General features: G+C 34.0%; 3 protein-coding genes and 1 pseudogene across 4 annotated transcripts; 3 read left to right on the top strand and 1 right to left on the bottom strand.

Annotated features, from left to right (window-relative positions):
- The first annotated feature begins 192 nt into the window (after nucleotides 1-192).
- LOC105119221 (protein FAR1-RELATED SEQUENCE 11-like) lies at nucleotides 193-2,339 on the top strand (annotated as a pseudogene).
- Nucleotides 2,340-5,384: 3,045 nt separating this feature from the next.
- On the top strand, nucleotides 5,385-6,806 carry LOC105114812 (uncharacterized). The gene is made up of 3 exons (XM_011011507.1): nucleotides 5,385-5,747; nucleotides 5,833-6,086; nucleotides 6,183-6,806. Exons 1-3 carry the CDS (start codon nucleotides 5,589-5,591, stop codon nucleotides 6,574-6,576), a joined length of 807 nt encoding a protein of 268 aa, XP_011009809.1. The 5' UTR covers nucleotides 5,385-5,588; the 3' UTR covers nucleotides 6,577-6,806.
- A 2,217-nt stretch (nucleotides 6,807-9,023) lies between these two features.
- LOC105114799 (E3 ubiquitin-protein ligase At3g02290-like) lies at nucleotides 9,024-11,197 on the bottom strand. Of its 2 annotated transcripts, none has more exons than XM_011011491.1 (5): nucleotides 10,991-11,197; nucleotides 10,306-10,418; nucleotides 9,684-10,059; nucleotides 9,488-9,597; nucleotides 9,024-9,306 (listed from the first exon to the last, which is right to left on the bottom strand). In XM_011011491.1, the coding sequence occupies exons 2-5, from the start codon at nucleotides 10,396-10,398 to the stop codon at nucleotides 9,280-9,282; spliced, it is 606 nt and encodes a 201-aa protein (XP_011009793.1). In that variant the 5' UTR covers nucleotides 10,399-10,418; nucleotides 10,991-11,197; the 3' UTR covers nucleotides 9,024-9,279. The 2 variants fall into 2 exon arrangements, with proteins under 2 accessions (XP_011009793.1, XP_011009800.1); XM_011011498.1 differs by lacking the exon at nucleotides 10,991-11,197 and adding an exon at nucleotides 10,699-10,974.
- Nucleotides 11,198-14,679: 3,482 nt separating this feature from the next.
- Nucleotides 14,680-15,867, top strand: LOC105114791 (uncharacterized). The gene is made up of 3 exons (XM_011011478.1): nucleotides 14,680-15,159; nucleotides 15,260-15,351; nucleotides 15,442-15,867. The coding sequence occupies exons 1-3, from the start codon at nucleotides 14,826-14,828 to the stop codon at nucleotides 15,724-15,726; spliced, it is 711 nt and encodes a 236-aa protein (XP_011009780.1). The 5' UTR covers nucleotides 14,680-14,825; the 3' UTR covers nucleotides 15,727-15,867.
- The last annotated feature ends 2,272 nt before the right edge of the window (nucleotides 15,868-18,139 follow it).

Genomic DNA, 18,139 nt, shown 5'->3' with positions numbered 1-18,139 from the left:
GCTTGGGTGCCAAAAAATTCACTAACATGGATATATAAACGGCTAAATTTGATGAATGATAGAATGTTAGCTGTCTACCATTACGAATTCTGGTTAGTTAAAATGTAAAATTGGTTGACATTACGAGTCTAGGGGGCACAGCATATTATGCTTCATTTTAAGTTCAAAAAAGTGGCTTGCGCGCAGGTGTGATCTTTGAAGTCAGAGGGAGCATATATCGTGATGAAGGTTTCTGAGAATGGAACAGACATATCTCAATATGACATGGGCTCCATGGAAAAAACACCTGAAGACACGATATTGGTGGGACAGAATTCAGTAAACCTCGTTCCATTTATTGGCCAAAGGTTTATATCTCAAGATTCTGCTTATGAATTTTATTGCAGTTTTGCAAAGCAATGTGGGTTTTCAATTAGATGTCACCGTACTCATGATGGAGTTTGTCGAGGAGTCACGAGAAGATATTCCACCTGCCATCGCGGTGGTTATCCACAGATGAAACTGTCTGAAGATGGAAAGATGAAAAGATGAAAAGGAATCGCTATTCATCATGTTGCGGCTGTTAAGCGTCCACGCGCATATTGTGAAGCGGGCGGATTTTGATGTCCCTGAATGGCATGTTACAGGCTTTAGCAACATCCGCAACCATGAAATGTTAAAATCGAATGAAGTGCACCTCCTTCCTGCCTATTGCAATAATTTTTCAGATGACAAGAGTCACATTTGCATTTTTGCAAAAGCTGGAATGTCGGTGCGACAGGTGTTAGGATTGATGGAGCTAGAGAAAGGTGTGAAGCTAGGATGCTTGCCTTTTACAGAAATAGATGCAAGAAACTTACTACTGTCTTTCAGAAATGTTAATCAAGACAATGATGCGATTGATCTTATTGTGATATGCAAGAAACTGAAAGATGAAGATCACAGCTTTAAATATAACTTCAAAATTGGTCGCCACAACAGGTTAGAGGATATCGTGTGGTCTTATGCTTCATCTGTTCATTTATACGAGGCATTTAGCGATGCAGTGGTTTTTGACACAACCCACCATCTGGATGCCTGTGATATGCTGTTAGGCATTTGGGTTGGAGTAGATAATCATGGGATGACCTGTTTTTTCAGTTGCGTACTTCTACGTGAAGAAGATACATAATCTTTTTCTTGGGCATTGAAGGTACGTATCTGGTGATTTGAGGATGACCTATCTTTTTTTGTAGCCCCGTTATTAGCTTGTCATATGAAAGCCAAGTGGATATCTCAAAATAAAGGGACTGAGATGCCAAATAAAGGTTTTTTGAGTGCACAGTCTCAACTAGATTGCTTTGTAGAGGAAGTGCGTACATTATCTTCTGTTTGCTTTCTTTATATTAATTTCGATAGCCTAACTTGTCTATTTATCCTCTTTGCAGCTGGCTGATACTGTTGATTACAAGTCAGAGATGCCACAAAAGCTGAGAAGTGTTTTCCTGAAACAATTTCACCCATTGAATCACATGCAGCTTCTGTTCTTACTCCATATGCCTTCGACAACTCCAAGAATAGCTCGTGTTAGCTCCACAGTATGCATCTTTCCCAATAGACGAATATTGTTTCCAAGTCAGACACCATGCTCAGATAAATGGGTTTTGCAAAGTCATCTGGGATTCATATCAAGGACACATGAGCTGTGGCTGAAATTGGTTTGAATTTCCAGGCATCCTCTGTAGACATTTTCTCCTTGTTCTGTCAACCAATAACTGTTTTCAAATTCCCGATGGCGCTAGTTCAATTACCAGTTCAAGGATGCAGTCCGAGAAAATTCATTTACTAGAATCCATAACTTCTACAATTATGGCGGAATTGGTTGAAACAGAGGAATGCCTTGATGTTGCTTGTGAGCAAATTTCCATGGTATTATCGCATGTTAGAGGCCTTCCTAGACAGATACACGGTGAAAATGCTTTTAACTGCCCGTCAGACTCGCTGATTTTACCAGAGGTAGAAGATGCTGGTGGAATAGTCACTCTAGGAAAGCTAAAATAGAGAGAGGCCAGAGGTGGAGTTGATATTTCTAGAAAAAGAAAGCACTACTCGAGTCCTTGCTGTGGGCGTTTTGGACATGATGCATCAGATTGTCCAATTATGAGAAGCGAACATTTGAATGGCTCGGAGCTAGGATACTGGTAGAGTAGGATAGTGGAGACGGTAGTTTTTATCAAAAGAAATCAGATCACAGTTGGTAGTGTCCATTTCTACGAACAGTTCATCGTTTATCCTTCCAAATGTTACTACGCAAGTATTTGAGTGCTCTCAGCCAAAAACACCTGCTCATTTTTCAAGGGTTTTTACTTTCATTGAAGCGATAACATGTCCACAGCCACGTCTCATTATAGCCAAGCCTGCAAAAGAATTCCATTCGTTTTTTTTTAAATCACGGCGTTTTAAGCAAGGTGAGTATGTGCCACAGTGCATTCCTACAAGATTACCAGGATTACAAAATATTCGAATCTCCCCATTTCTAAAGTTCACCCTATGAAAGAAGGCTCCTATTCTTATCCTCTCTGATGTTTTTGAGATATCTTCCGATCATTGTTTTCTTCTTGTGCCTTGCAACCAAATGAAACTTTATTTGCTGCAAATTAGGAAATCAAGATGTCTCTAGGTTCATAAATGAAACTTTATTTGCTGCAAACTTTATGTTATTTTATATTTAATTTTTATTAATAAAATTTAAATTTGTAATTGTTTAATTATTAAGGTTTTAATATTTTATTAAAAAACTATCATCATTCAATAATTTAAATTATTATATAAATTTTTATGATATAATTTATATTATTTTATAATATAGAATACTTGAGCACGTGAATGGATCAACCACCTTGAACATTTGAATTATGTCTCATTTTGCTGAGAATATTTTTTATCGAGAAGAAGCGTTCCTTCAAGGCCCTTACCTAATTATTTCCATCCCTGTTTATTGTTCTAATCATTGCAGGTACCTTACATGCTGCTTTTATTCTCCTTTTTGATGATTCAATTTCCCGCTTGATTATTTCTATTATTTTCGTTGACAGTGTTAACACCATAAATATGACCCTTTTCCCCTATTTCCTTTGTCGCTCATGTTGGCAAAGTCTCTTGCATACTTCAAGCCATGCTGGTGATAATGCACCTGCCGTACAGCTCTTCTTATGGTAAGGCCAAGTTGGATTCTTTCCGAAGTCCTTAAAATTTCAGTCGATTTTTTTTTTTAATGCACACCACTACACCATCTTTACACGTGTTTGAGATCTCTAGATCACTGATTTGTATTGTATTGCTCGTAAAATTATTTTTTTTACAAAAATATCATTAATATATTTTTTAATAAAATAATATAATCATGGACTTAAAATATAATATATTAGATAATATTTTTTTAATATTAGTATAGAAAAATATTAAATGATATTTTTTAAAAATATTAAGACTATAATATAATAAATGGATAATAGATGGATCCGAATTAACCTATTAGATTTATAATTTAAAATATAAGATTATAATAATTATATAAAAAATAAATTTAAATTATTTTTTAATTGTTAAAAAAATATTAAATTAAAAAAAAAACATAGATAGGCTGTTTTGCGAGTGTGGTCATTTAAGTCTATCCTGTTAATTAATTAATAATATGTACGCTGTCCTTTTCTTTTTAAGACATCACCATACAATCTAATGCTTCTCCATTTCTTTCGACGCTATAACAGACATTTTTACATTCTAAACAGTTCAAGACATTTACAGATATACCTTAGTCGGATGAATTGTCAGCCAAAGAAACCTTGCTTAGCCTACTTGGCAGCAATCTAGCACCATTGTTCTTGATTTTTCTGCCCTTCGTGCTATGATTCCGTGACCCAAAAAGTGCTCTCTGTGCAAGTGCTTTCTCAAGATTAGAGTTGCTTGCGCTTTTCGTGCTGGGCATTTTTTCTGGAAGAATAGCTTGTTTGCTGCTGTGGAAGCATTAAGATCACCAACATCCGCATTCTCAGAAGCCATCTCTTCCAGAATGCAGGCCTGAAATGGAGGAGGGCTATGGGACTGATAAGGTAATCAAGATTGGTGAGTGTTTAAGGTTTTATATATGATTGATAATATAAAAACCCATGGGAAGCTGCTAGAAGGAATATGTTGGAAACAAGTGGGGTGATAGGGAGAAGCCATGTTTGTGGGATGCAGAAAGAATCTCCATTTACAAATTCCTACTCATGGAATAAATCTCCCATTTCTTCCGTGTTAAGCAAATGTAGATGCACCAAGGCAATTATCTAGCCGTTGTTTCTTGGGTCTGAAAGTTCTCCGAGAAGATTGATGAGGAGTCATCATGAGGTGCTCCTTTAACATGCGTTCCATAGTTGATTGATTGAAAAGATGGTTTGGTGAACATCTGTGAAGAGCAATCCAATTTCGGTCGTTTGTGAACCAATGAAAACAGCATAAAGGGAAAACACAATGGGAAGTGCATGAGTTGACAAATGTTGAATATGATGAAGCACCATCGTTTTATGAAATTCTCTTTGAAGGAATTTAAATCAAAAGAACCCATTCAGATGCCATTTTAGGTCAACCGTGCCATCTTTTCTGATCACCTTTTCAGGTAATTTCAGAACCACTGTTCTCTTCCCCGTTACACTGGTCCATGTGTCTGACCAAATTATAAGGCCAGACTCAGCCATCCAGAATTCTCTAAATATCGATTTCTGTTATTTTGTTCCCTCTTCTTGTTTCACTTTTCCGGATTTTGCCACCCCGGCAAGATACTTTTGATACTTTGGTGTTCATAATAATATACCTTGCGATGTCAACACTCAATAGCTGATCTGGGCTTAATAAAATGATAATCTACCAAGAATATATACGTATTGGCCATCCTTTTCACTTTCCTTTGCTGCGCTTAACCGTCCATTCTTAGTTCACATCGCATACAAAAAATCATGCATCCTTTGTTGGACTGAGATTGATCAACAGGTGTGTCTTTAATAATATTAATTAATAAAGTTCTGAGATTAAAGAACTTGATGAGACGCCTATCTTTATAGCACTCGTGAACTGTGCAATATGCAAGTACGATTATGAATCTGACATGTCCATTAAGGACTGCTAGTGCTGATTAGAACTATGATAAAAAGCCCACCTGTTCATTTCTATCATTGGATTGAAGTGTTGGAAACCTTTTGATGCTGGAAGGTATTCACGCTGACTCTGGATGAGCTGTAAAAATTAACTTACCTGTACACTAAAATTCACTTTGAGATAAAGGTCTAGAAAAGAAGGATAAAACGCACTTTGAGATAAAGAAGACTCAAAGAGAGAATTAGCAAGCCCTTATTTGATTATCTTCATTGAGCAGAATATTTTAGTTTTAAATTTCCTGAGAACCAACTATACTTGTGTGAATACTTGACACTAAAGGCCAGGCCAGAACCTGAGAATCTTTGGCCTTTAAGCAACCTTTTCACCAAGCTATTCTGCAAATTTCTGTCCTTTTTATGAAATGGGTTTCTAAAAAGCAGTCCGTATTTCATCCTCTTGAACCTGCATGAATTGTAATCATCTTGGAATCAACCATGCGAAAAACAAGAGCAGTCACACACGCAGATCTTGCACCAAGTAATGGAAGTACGGATTTGGGTAGTAAAACAGCTGCCTTCCTCATGGTCTTGACCATTGTTTGTGGCCTATTTTGTTTCGTTCTTTGCCTTATAGCTGAAGCAGCTCGTTCCCAGGTAACCCTTAAACAAAAGCATTTGAAATACACCTTCCACGACAGCCATATGTGATATATAACTTTGCGGGGGTATGATCTTGTAGGTGACATGGGTGAACTCTGATAGAAAAGAAAATGACAAGGATTCCCAATGTATATACACTGGCAGTGGCAAGATACCATTGTTATGCGCTGCTATTGCATTTGTAGGTCTAGCAGTCGCTATGGTTGTGGAACATATGTACATGTTGATAGCTGTGAGCAAAGCAACGCCTCCGGCTCTAGTTGTTTGGGACTCCAATTCTGCTTATTCCAAGAACATCACATGGAAGGCAGGATTTTTGTTTGTTACAACTTGGTATGATTAGTCAATTTTTGCTGCAGGTTTTGCAATTATCAGTCATCTCAACTCTTGCCAATTATCTCAACCATTAATGTAAATGATTTTTAACAGGATATGCTTTGCTGTTGGGGAAATCTTGTTGTTAATTGGGCTGAGTGTGGAATCAGGGCATTTGAAGAATTGGTCTAGACCAAGGCCGAATTGCCTCATCATTAGAGAAGGCTTGTTCTCTGCTGCAGGAATCCTTGCATTGTTAACAGTCTTCTTTGCCGCCGGATTCTACTTGACTGTATTATGTGCACAAAGAATGATCCAAGAGCAAGAAAACACACGGAGAGAGATACTTGAGGCCTCTGCCCTCTACGCGTCTCCGCCAAGGTCACCTCAACATCAAATGATCACTTCCATTGCGAGAGAGAATCCAGTTGTTAGAGAGGATCAGATTGAGCAATCATCATTCACATATCCACCAGCTTTCGCCAAGCAGTTACATTTGGTACTGTAAGCACGAAAAGGATATTCATGTTGGTGCCCTTAGCTGCTTTAGCAAAGCCAGAGGCAGAAGCTAGAGATCTATGGCACGTAATCATGTGGAGGGAATTTGTATATTTACATGAAATTCGGATTGGTATAACTTTTCTTAATATTTTCTTGTAATATTAACCTGGTGAGAGTTGAGGGTTGTTTTACGGCAAAAAAAAAAAAAATGAAAAGAAAATTACGGTCATGTATCTATTATAGAATATTCTAGATAGGACCTCCATTACGCTGCTAGCCTGTAGATTGTTTTCAATATAAAAAATTGCTAAAATAACAGTTTTTCTTTAAAAAAAGCAAAAAAAAAATTGAGACACAAAATACTGACTCGATTAAATTTAATAAGTTTAGTTAATTTAAATAATACAATAAAAAATATAACAATAATAAATAAATTAAAAAAATAACAGCAAAAAAAAGTTAAAAATACTTGATATAAATCCATCTGGGTTAGCATGTCAAATTTACAACTTGATTTTAATGCAAGATAATCCTATTGAAATCAAATTAAATAAAATTATAAAGTTCAATTATCAAACAAGAAGAGTAAAACTAATAAAAAAATAAAAAATTAAGTCAACTCAGGTTAATCTACTAGCCTGAAAAATATAGGCACAAGATTAAGATAACTTCATATAGAAAGAAAAGTTAAAAGTAAAACATAAAGATTAATTCTTAATAAATTAAATGTTGTAGTGTGAAACTAAAAAGAATTAAAAAAAAATCAAAATCAACTTATATTAACTTTTAAAACTCAGAACTATGGTCATGAGTCTAAAACTAACTCCATAGAAAGACAACCCAAAAAAAATGATGAGGCAAAACTCTAAGTCAACAAAATATTGAAATAAAAAAAATAAAAAAAATGTAATAAGAAAAAAGATTCGTAATAAAAGAAATGATAATTAAAAAAATAAAAATTAAATTTAATATAAAAATAATTTAAAATCAAATGTTAAGAGATTAAATTCAAAGTAAGATTCAATTAGAAAAAAAAATAATAAAGCAGTGATCAAAAGAATAAAGATCATATTTAATATAAAAATTAAATAAAACCAAATAATAAATGAGAAAATTAAATAAAAAATAAATCAAAAAAGAATAAAAATAAAAAAAATAACAATCAAACAAATAAGGATCAAATTGGATATAAAAAATAAATAAAATGACACATTTATATTTTGATAAAAAAAAAGAGGAAAATAAAAAAATTTATGTGAATCAACTACTATGCCACACTACCAAAAAGAACTTAGATGCTTTTAGTGTTGTCACTCGGTTATTAATGCTTGTAATTTTTATTTTTAAAATAATATTTATATTTATTAAAAGATTAAAATAATCTATCAACCTAATAATTACCAAAAAAACTAGTTTGAAAACATAAAACATTCTTAGATGTTAGTTAGAAAAATTTTACTTGTAAAGGTAATATGCCCTTACATTTTGCTTTTAAAATATAAGAGCATCTAATTGTTCGTTATAAGTCTTATAATTACTAGGGGATTTTAAAAAAGAATATAGCATTACCTCCAATAGTAACTGAAGTTCATTGATTTTTGTTGGTGGATAAAACAGTAATATGCATCTGGAATCACAAAATCTTCCTTGCCAATCAAAATGTTTTTTTTAATATATCAAACAATATTATACTGAAAAAAAATAAACAGGCAAAAAAAAGAGAGTTTTTATTAATTCAAGCAAGTCATTTGATAATATATTAACATATAAAATATATTTTTATGAATGCACAAATCATGTTCAAGACCCGATTGGATAGAGATACATAGTTTTGACGTGCGAGGATTAGTTTTAATATATCTCTTTACAGATTAAAAAAAGAAGAAGTTATTAATCGTATAAAAAGCAAAAGGTCAAATAAAGCAATAAAAATACATTAAATATTACACACACACACACTAAAAAAAACAAAATATAAATTTAATTTGGAGAGATACAGGAATTTTGGGCATTTGTTTTCATATGCTATATACGAATGGAATTATCTCCAGTTCATGAATACTTACTCATACGTACTCGATCTAATATGTATGTATGTATGTATGTATGTATTGACAATCACATTAAATATGATATTGTTTAGGTGATTTAGTGAAATGAGATTAATATATTAAAATGAAATTAAGTAAGCGATGATCAATCAGTGCATGGAAATCAATTTAAGTGGATAGAAAGGATGGTAGTCCCTATAGTTATTTTTCGATTTAAGAGTAACAAGCAATCACAAGAGATAAGAAGGGGAAAATAGAAATGAAATGAATCAGATTGAGAGTAATTAAGGAGTAAAAAAAACAAGGATGGCAGATGGAAATCAGTGGTGAGGCGTTTTCTTGAGCCAAGTTTGTCTTTGTAGATCAACAATCAACCATCTAATTAATTGGTGTATAAAATTACTGTAATAAAATAGTAATCCAAGACTTTATACGGCAATAAAATTCAAAACTTCAATGGAACCAACAGTGCAAGAATCAAATCCATAAAAAACCTTTACAGGGAAATAAAATTCATAAAAAAATGAGTCACTAACTCGCCTCTTTACGAACAAATTTAACAAAATAAAATAATGAAATGAACGTCTAGAGGGGCCTGCCAAGGAAAACCTTCTTGTATCCAATGCTCATCTTCAATATCTGGAAGCTTTACTGCGAATTCAACTTGTTTCATCAAATATCATCACCTGTAAGAGAACATGTATCGCATAAGTTTCAGATATACCTCGTAATTCTCCTACCGTTGTGTAATATAACAATGGGGCTTGAAATGAAGGCGGTACGCGTTATTTTATCTTTTTAATGATTATTGAAAGAATTTCTTAGATCAAAACCAACCAAAAACAGGGTAAAAAGGGTCCACGTTACCTTGCCACAAACAGGACAGGTTTGGCTTCTCTCCATCCACTCGTATATACAACTAAGGTGGTAATGGTGGTTACATTGCATGACTATCCTTGGATTTTCAACACTGTACTCTGCCGACAGATATTTCAAATGAGAAAATCAACAGACTCCACCCAAATGATAAGAAAGTTTGATGAAAACGTGAACGATTGATCACCTTCGAGGCACGTGGGACAAACATCCTCCTCGTCTATGGATGCATGAATGTAACGATATCCAGGTTCTGCCTCTTCTTTTGAGACGCTAATTGGGGCCTTTGAGTTGTTTTCACTTGATTTACCTTCTTCGGGCACAAATTCTAGGACAGTACAGTCCCTACCTTGCGCTGCTCGTTCTGTTTCTTGGTGTGTTTGGCCTGCGGTATTGGAGGGTCCGGGATTGGCTTCGAATGGCAAGATTCCTGGAGAAATCATGCTAGTTTCGGATTGTGTAATATTAAATACTGCTGCATTGGATTCCACTGAAGGGGTTGGTGGCCCTCTGTTGTGTGCAGGGAGGGCAAGAGTTTCCTCGTTGCTGAATACTGCTGCGTACTGTGAGCAAAGGACGGTGTGAGATGCATCATGGGAAATGATATAGAAGGAAAGTGCACGTTTTCAATTAGAAATAACAGCAAATTCACTTGAAAATAGCTGCGAATCAGCTCATGAATAGGACAGTTTGGTGTGTGAAATTGGAGCGATAATTCTGGCTTTGATTTCTTAAAAATTAGCATGATTACTAATCATTTGAGAATATAGAAAGCCAAGCTGTACTGTTTGATTAACTAGAAGATATACCTTGTTGAATAATGTGTACATGAAGCCCCTGTGGGAACTGTTGACATTCTCTCCTGGGTCATCATTATGAAAGCAACAACAAAGAGAAACCATTATCCAGCTCCGAATTTCCTCTGCAGTTAAATAATGCAATTGCTCCCTTTAAATTTAGGCTCTGAATTAATATATGCAATCTAAAATTTGATCAGTTCCGAAAGAAAAGAATACTTAGCTACTTTGCCAATCTGGTAATTGAATCAAAAGAGTAACCCACGAATGTATGGTAATTATATGCTATAAGAAATTAAGAATGAATTGAACCAAAACCAAAGTTTGACATAAAGAATATTACAACCTTCCACATCATAGCAAAGGTATCAAACAATAATAATGGAAATAGCAGAAATCGCTTACTTCAGTTGTGGTTAAATAGTTGAAGGGTAGTGATCTGATAATTATTAATCATATGGAGAAGGGGAAAAAACAAGAAGCTTTTGTTCTAAATACAATTAAAGGTAATGCAGTTCTGGCTAGATATCAACAGCAACATGAGAGAGGGTGGATCATTAAATATTGTTCATGAAGATGCTTATGGAGGATGATGATGACATACAGTTATTATGATGATCATCGGAAACAGATTGATCACCAGGACTTGTGAAACATGATGTATTTGTGGATTAATTAAGAGAAGACAGACACATACCTAGTGATCAGAACACAGAGAGATCAAAGAAAGAAGAGTGCCGCTGATCAACTAGCTAGGAATTAATACTATTCGTTGACACCGAAAACATCATTAAAAAAAGGAAAAGATTTAGGGAGGAAGAAACCAAAAATAGAAGGATAAAAAGAAGACTGGGAAAAGACATCCGAATTGGACTTGGACTAGTACTATCAAGATTCGCAAGTCGAGACTTTGTGCTTGAAGACGACCCGTTGCGACGTAGGATTCTTCGCCGACATAAACGAGAGAAACGAAAAGGATTTTGTGGGTCCTTCTTGCCAACTTTTTACTACAGGCCATTGTCTCGCTGTCTCTTGTCGACCCAAACTCTTGGACCAGAATCAGCCCAGAACTTATTGGTCTCGATTATCTGCGTGCAGTGCCTGACCCAGACAGAATGGCCCAACCGAAATATACGCAACAATCAAATTATACGACGCCATAATGCAGAAACATCACTGGTAACTTCAAGGGATGGCCCGGAGTTTAAAGAGGATTGCTTGATACTAGTTCTCAGGTATATGGACTCTATGAGTTTTGTTAAATATTATTATATCAGTAGCTCTATATTCATGAATTATAGTTAAAATATTGAAAAAATATAACATTCACGGCTTAAAAAAGTAGAGAAAAAAAATAGAACGTTCATTTGACATTCACGGCTTAAAAAGGTAGAGAAAAAAAATAGAACGTTCATTTGTAATAGTTAATAAAAAAAACGATAGAGGCTTTTTTAAAATTATAAAGGGATTTACAAGCAATACTATAGTCATGTTTTTATTTTTTATTGAATCAAATATAAAAATTGAAATCCACGATCTATAAATTATGTGAATGAGGGGGAAAAAGTGCTATTTTTATGTAGACTTAAAGTCAAAGGTTTTTCTATGGTGGTGTTCAAAAAAAAAAAAGTTTATTGTGCTGTAAAAAGAAAGGGAAAACATCAAATATACCACTATTCGAGTATTATCATTTTTACATTTAAACTATTTTTTATATCAATTTTATCACTACACTAGCGTGGTTTCTCAATAAAGAACTTTTATTAAAATCCTTAACGGAAACATTAATATTCAACAAAAATGATGTCGTCGTTTTCTATCCAAAGAATAGTGCAATTTGAATAAAAATAAATATTGATGACATGCTTAAAAATAAATGGAAGTCCTTAATTTTAAATCTTCTAAAACATTGTGTAAAATTGATATAAAGAATCATTTGGTGGCAATGTCAAGACTATCTACAGTTAGATGTTATTTTTTTAGGTTTACCTAAGAAGAAAATTAAGCTCTAATGGTCTGGAAAAAAAAATACAAAAAGGTGTGTTGAATATTCTATCTAGAAAATACGAAATTAGATATTGAATCGGGAAATGAAAAAAAATATGAAACATGGAAAATGAAAAAAAATAAATTGGAAACTTATATTAGAAAAAGGCTAGCTAAAGAATTAAATAGAGAATACGTATTTAAGAAAACATATTGGAAATATAGAAGATCTACTTATATATATATATATATATAGTCATTTAAACAATTTAAGGTTATTATATTCTCTCAAAAGAATAAATTGCACCTACTTTCTTGACTATATATCAGGAGTCCGGGACTAGCACTTTTGCGTTCCCCTTCGAAGCAACATGTAAATCTTCACTGCCGATTTCGCTCTTTAATTTCTACCAATACGTGAGTGTGTGTGTGTGTTTCTGCTGAAAATTAAAGCCAATACAATCACAAATCACATAAATTAAATGGATTTTCTGAAATTAGTTTCAGATATATTCCATTAATTACTTGGATGAACAGCACCACGATAATTGCAAAGATCGAGTGAAAGGTGGTGAGTGTAACCTAGGATCTGGAATCCAAGAAAACTTTGCCGGGGCTGCTGGCTAGCCAGTACATACATATTTCGATCGTGATTAAGGCTCGGAGCATAAATAGAAGGGAAAGTCAGGACCACCAATTTACTCCAATATCCATCCATGGAAGAATATTCTTCATGTTGCTGGATTGCCTCGCGGCGGCCACGACCTAATTCGGAAACTATGCAAGTTCCAGAAATCATCTTTACATGCACACATGCAATGCAATGAAAGGGCTGAAAGGACCTCTTACCCGTTAATTAAATCTACAAAGTTAGTGAGGGTAGTTGAAGCTTACTTTCAAAAATAATGCAAGACTTTTGCTAATTTTGCAAAGAAAAGTCTATGCATGTCCCAGAGCTCCCTTTAATTTATTCTCTGATATTCGATCTAAGCTTAACAGTGTTTTACTTTGCAAGACTACATCATCATGAGCATGGCTCTTTCCAAAAGTACTATACACAAAATTAATTCAAGAGCTTAATTTATGAGTTCATAATGTATTAATGTTCTGTGAAATGATGAAGCTCTAGCTAGCGTTTGAAGCAAGTTTGGTATATTGCATAGAACAAAACTTTATATCAATGTCCCCTACCTAAATACTAATCTTTTATTGATCGTTGCCTATGGTTGGTGACGACTGTAAATAGGATTTCTCTGATATCCTTGGCAGAATAATTACCATGATCTCACCTAATGAATCTCTTGAATTACATATCTCACCTAATCGAATAGATGCTCCGGTGAATTTTCAACTTTTTTCTTTTCTCAGTGGTCGAATTTATTAATATATTAATTTGATACTTTAATAATTTTATGATGAGGGTTTAGTGAGTCCCAAGGCTACATAAATACTAAGCACAAAAATAATCCATCTATTGCAAATTTACTTTTAACTGATTTCTTTCCTCGATTCAATGGAAAGCACCAGAAATAGCATGGCAAGGTGGGTGACATTTCTTATTTAGTAAATGTTAAATAATTTTAATTTTTTAATATTATTATATATATTAAAACAATTTTAAAATATAAAAAGTTTTTTTTTATAAAATACTATTTGGACCGTGTTGCTAAACTTCAAGATCTTTGTCCGGTCTTTATCTTTTTCAACAAGCTTGGTTATAATTACACACATTAATTCTCAATTGAATTATGGACAAGTACTCATGTTTTAACCCGTGTAATTAACATTGATTTTTTTTTTCAAATCTCTTGCTGGGTAATTAAGGAACTAATCCGTTGCTATTAGAACATAACTGATCGAGTTTGGAGATAGACTCGAAACAGAGAATGGTGAATAGCTCGACTCCAGGTCGATTAATTTCTAAGAAATCTGGTACCATGTACCGTTCAAGAGCCATTGTGCAAGAAGACCGCATTAATCCAACAGCCACCAAGCCAAACCGTGCTGGCCAGAATGATCATCACCAGCTGTTCCATGCTCCCTGTACATATCAGCAAATTCTTTCACTAGATTTGATCAAGACAGTGTATATGATCATGTATGCCTGACACCGAGGTATGAAATTAAGAAATATTAGAGTCGGAAACAAGAGTGGAAAGCACACAACGAGCAAAAACATTCGATTGCCTGCTTCAACAATTACATATGCCACGTATATTGTGAAGTATATAGCTAGCTGGTCAAATTTTAGAGTGATGGGCCCACAGCTTCATGACCAGCACGTTCCTCGATAGCCCCACAGGTACAAAATAATAAAAGAAACAGAGGACCAACATGATTAAATAACAAAAGAAAGAGAAAAAGAAGGAAAAAGCATAGCATAAATAGCCATATGGTCCATGGCTGCCCAAAGCCAGCATCTAGAAATCTGGTTCAGCAACAGGCAGCTGGCCTTTATCATTAGTGAACAATCTCCTCTCTTCTTCTTCTCCTTCTCCTCTCTTATAATTAATAATAGGTGCCTCCTTAATACCCCATCTCAGGAGATGGGCAAGATAGGCACAAGACTACCAGGTTTCTGTCTAAACAGGATTAGGCCTCATGTTAGAGTCCGTTCACCACCTATACAAGCCAAGGCTAATTTGAATTCTACTAAAAATGATCAAAAGACAGAGAATCCTGAGAATGTCGACCTTGGAGAAGAGAAGTCCGGGAAGTCGGAGCTGGAAAAACCCGTGGAGTTACTTGGTAGGAAAATCATGATTGTGGTTGATTCAAGTATTGAAGCTAAGGGAGCTCTACAATGGGCACTCTCTCACACTGTTCAAAGCCAGGATCTTGTTATTCTTCTTCATGTAACCAAAGCATCATCCAAACAAGGTTGGTGTGCGGAATGTTATTTTTTTTTAACTTCTACATCATGCAACCATATATATTCTGAGGCAGTTTAACTGAAGGGTTTTAACATTTCTGACTGCAGCCACAGGGGAAGAGCCCCGAAAGGATAGAGCTCCTAGGGCTTGCGAGCTTGCAAATTCTCTGAAAAAAATGTGTCAGTTGAAGAGACCTGAGGTGAGTGTGATTAGTTCAGTTTAGGTAGCTTGTCTTATCTTATTTATTTATAGACATTGGGATATAAAACGTGGTGGCTTGCACATGCAGATACAAATTGAGATTGCAGTGGTGGAAGGAAAAGAGAAAGGTCCATTGATAGTGGAAGAGGCCAAGAAACAAGGAGCGGCACTTCTAGTTCTGGGGCAGAAAAAGAGGTCCATGACTTGGCGGCTGATCATGATGTGGGCAAGCAATAAAGTCACTGGTGGTGTGGTGGAATACTGTATCCAGAATGCCGATTGCATGGCAATAGCTGTGAGGAGGAAAAGCAAAAAACATGGAGGTTACTTGATCACCACTAAGCGTCACAAAGATTTCTGGCTCTTAGCTTAACTATAATAAACATATGTAGCATATCAATTTGATGTTTCCTTTTTCTTGTGGAGTTTTTGTTTTGTAACATTGTTTGTAAATTAATGATAAAGTCTGCTCTGCTGAGAAATTATCAAAAGGGGACGGGGATTAGGGTGCGAATGAAAAGTTAAGGTGTGTAATTATGCAGGGCATCTGCTATTATGGCTAAGGGAGACACAGTGGGGTCCCTTGACTCCTTTAGGGTCTCCTCCGTATGCTACAGTAACTTTCTAAAGCGCATGCTCCCTGAGCGTTTTTCATGACTGCAATACTCTGTTAGGTGAGGCCATGGACCATGGCTGGGGTACTCCCCGTGATCCTCCTAGAACCGCCATTGTTGTCACTTGAAGATAAGATGCTATTCTTGCATGGTTGAGGACGTACTCTTGAATTTGAGGATGCAACTTTAATGGGACCAACTACGACTATAATTGTTGACATTGTAGGATTAATTTTAGACAAATCAAATTGCTGCACTTCCTCGAAGTGCCCTGTCCTTCGTAAAGAAGTCAAATGAGTTCGAATGCTACAGGTTCAAGCTAGTTAGGTTTGATTTCATCAAAACCAATCAATTACTAGAATCAGTTTGTCAAATCCATCTGAACAGATTCGTAATTGAATCGGAGAAGCGATTGATCGGTCAAAACCCGAGTAGTTGACTTTCCTTTTTACTCGAAATGAAAATCAGATCCATGGATCAGCCGAAGGACCCAAAAGGTTGATTCAATAACACGACGACTTGGAGATCTTGATGCTCGGCTGGTTCAGGTTAAAACATGGTGGCATCTTAACTGAAACCAGAGCTAATTTTGATGCCTCTGCTCACATGGCTCAGTATTCAATAGACAATATGTTCATTATGAGTTGGGTCAGGTGTTTGCTTTTTCTTCGGCAATGCATCGTGTACTGCCGAGTCCTTCTCCACGAGCACTTTTCTTTTCATGCCAGCCCCACACCTAGCCTCTGAATTCAACACAAATGTTTGGGCGTTGCCGTATACATTCTGATCAGAGGTTGAAAGCCCGGAGGGTGGTCCATTCCATGGCCAGCAACGGCACTAATCATTCAGGCAGTGTCAGCCTACAGGGCAGATAAAGTCAATTCCAGAGAGAACTGATTTACCCAATTTGTTACGTGCATCTGATACGAGTGCGGTCACCAGTAGCTGATTGTTTGGTAGCTCCATTTTTTTTTCAATTTTTTTTTACATTAATAAATATATTATTGATGTTTTTATAAGCATTTTTTATTGTTTTGATTTATTAATATCTAAAATAAATAAATAAAATTTTAAGTGAGAAATATTTTTAAAAAACATAATGTATCATAATATTAAACAAACATAAACAAATCATGTTATTATAATTTATTTTTTATATGGTTATTACAGTATCAAAAAAATATTCCAACAACGGATTGATAGCAGAAAAATATCTCAGTATCACGGTATAGTTTAATTTTTAAAAATTTAGTTAAATAAATTTTAAAAAAGAATTATGTTATTAAATTTTATGTAACCAAATTTTTTTTTTAAAATTATGTTATTAAATTTTATGTAACCAATAACTTAATTTGCGAGTTTAACAAAATAACAATGATTATACAATTTGCAAGTTTAAAGGGGTATATTTTTTATTCTTTTTTTAAATGAATTAGATTAAGTGATCATCTATTTTTTTTTATCATATAGCTTAAAAAATAGTTTTTTTTAATAAAAACATGTTATTAAATTTTAAAAAATCTATGGGTCTATTGACAAATTTTGGGAGCTTAACTTTTTTTTTTATCATTTAATATTATATCGATTGAAAATTGAGTTATATAATCTGTTTCGTTTTGTTTTCGATAAAGTTATTAATTTTTTTTTTAAAAATCTAAGTATTAGATTGACCCTCAATTTTATAATTTTTCATTTTTGTTTTCATATAAATAAATAAACAATAATTTAAAAAATTTATATAAATAAATAAACAATAATTTAAAAAAAAACAAGTTGTTAATCTTAACTGAGCCCATTACTTAATTTATAGGTTTTATATGTTGATTTAGATTACTCAATTCACAAGTTTAATATATTTAACTATTAAACCTTATATTTTTTTAATATATTTTTTTTTATCTTTTATTTATTTATTTAATATTAAATTAGTTAAAAAATAAAATTCATAATTTGTTCTTTTCTATTTTAAAATTTTCCATATAAAATTACATCTTTATTGTAAATGATGATTTTAAAAACAAGTTTAGGTTGAAAAAAACATGAAAATATACTATTTTACTGTAACCATAAAAAATTACTCCAGAGACTAAAAATCATCAATTGTTTTTTAAAATAAATCATAGTATTGTATGTAAAAATTTTGATTGATTATTATACCACTAATAAAATACT

The sequence above is a fragment of the Populus euphratica genome, unplaced genomic scaffold, assembly GCF_000495115.2.
Source record: "Populus euphratica unplaced genomic scaffold, PopEup_1.0 scaffold5.1, whole genome shotgun sequence".
Taxonomy (NCBI): domain Eukaryota; kingdom Viridiplantae; phylum Streptophyta; class Magnoliopsida; order Malpighiales; family Salicaceae; genus Populus; species Populus euphratica.
Note: the sequence above shows the minus strand (reverse complement) of the source record. Positions and strands in the feature narration are given on the sequence as shown.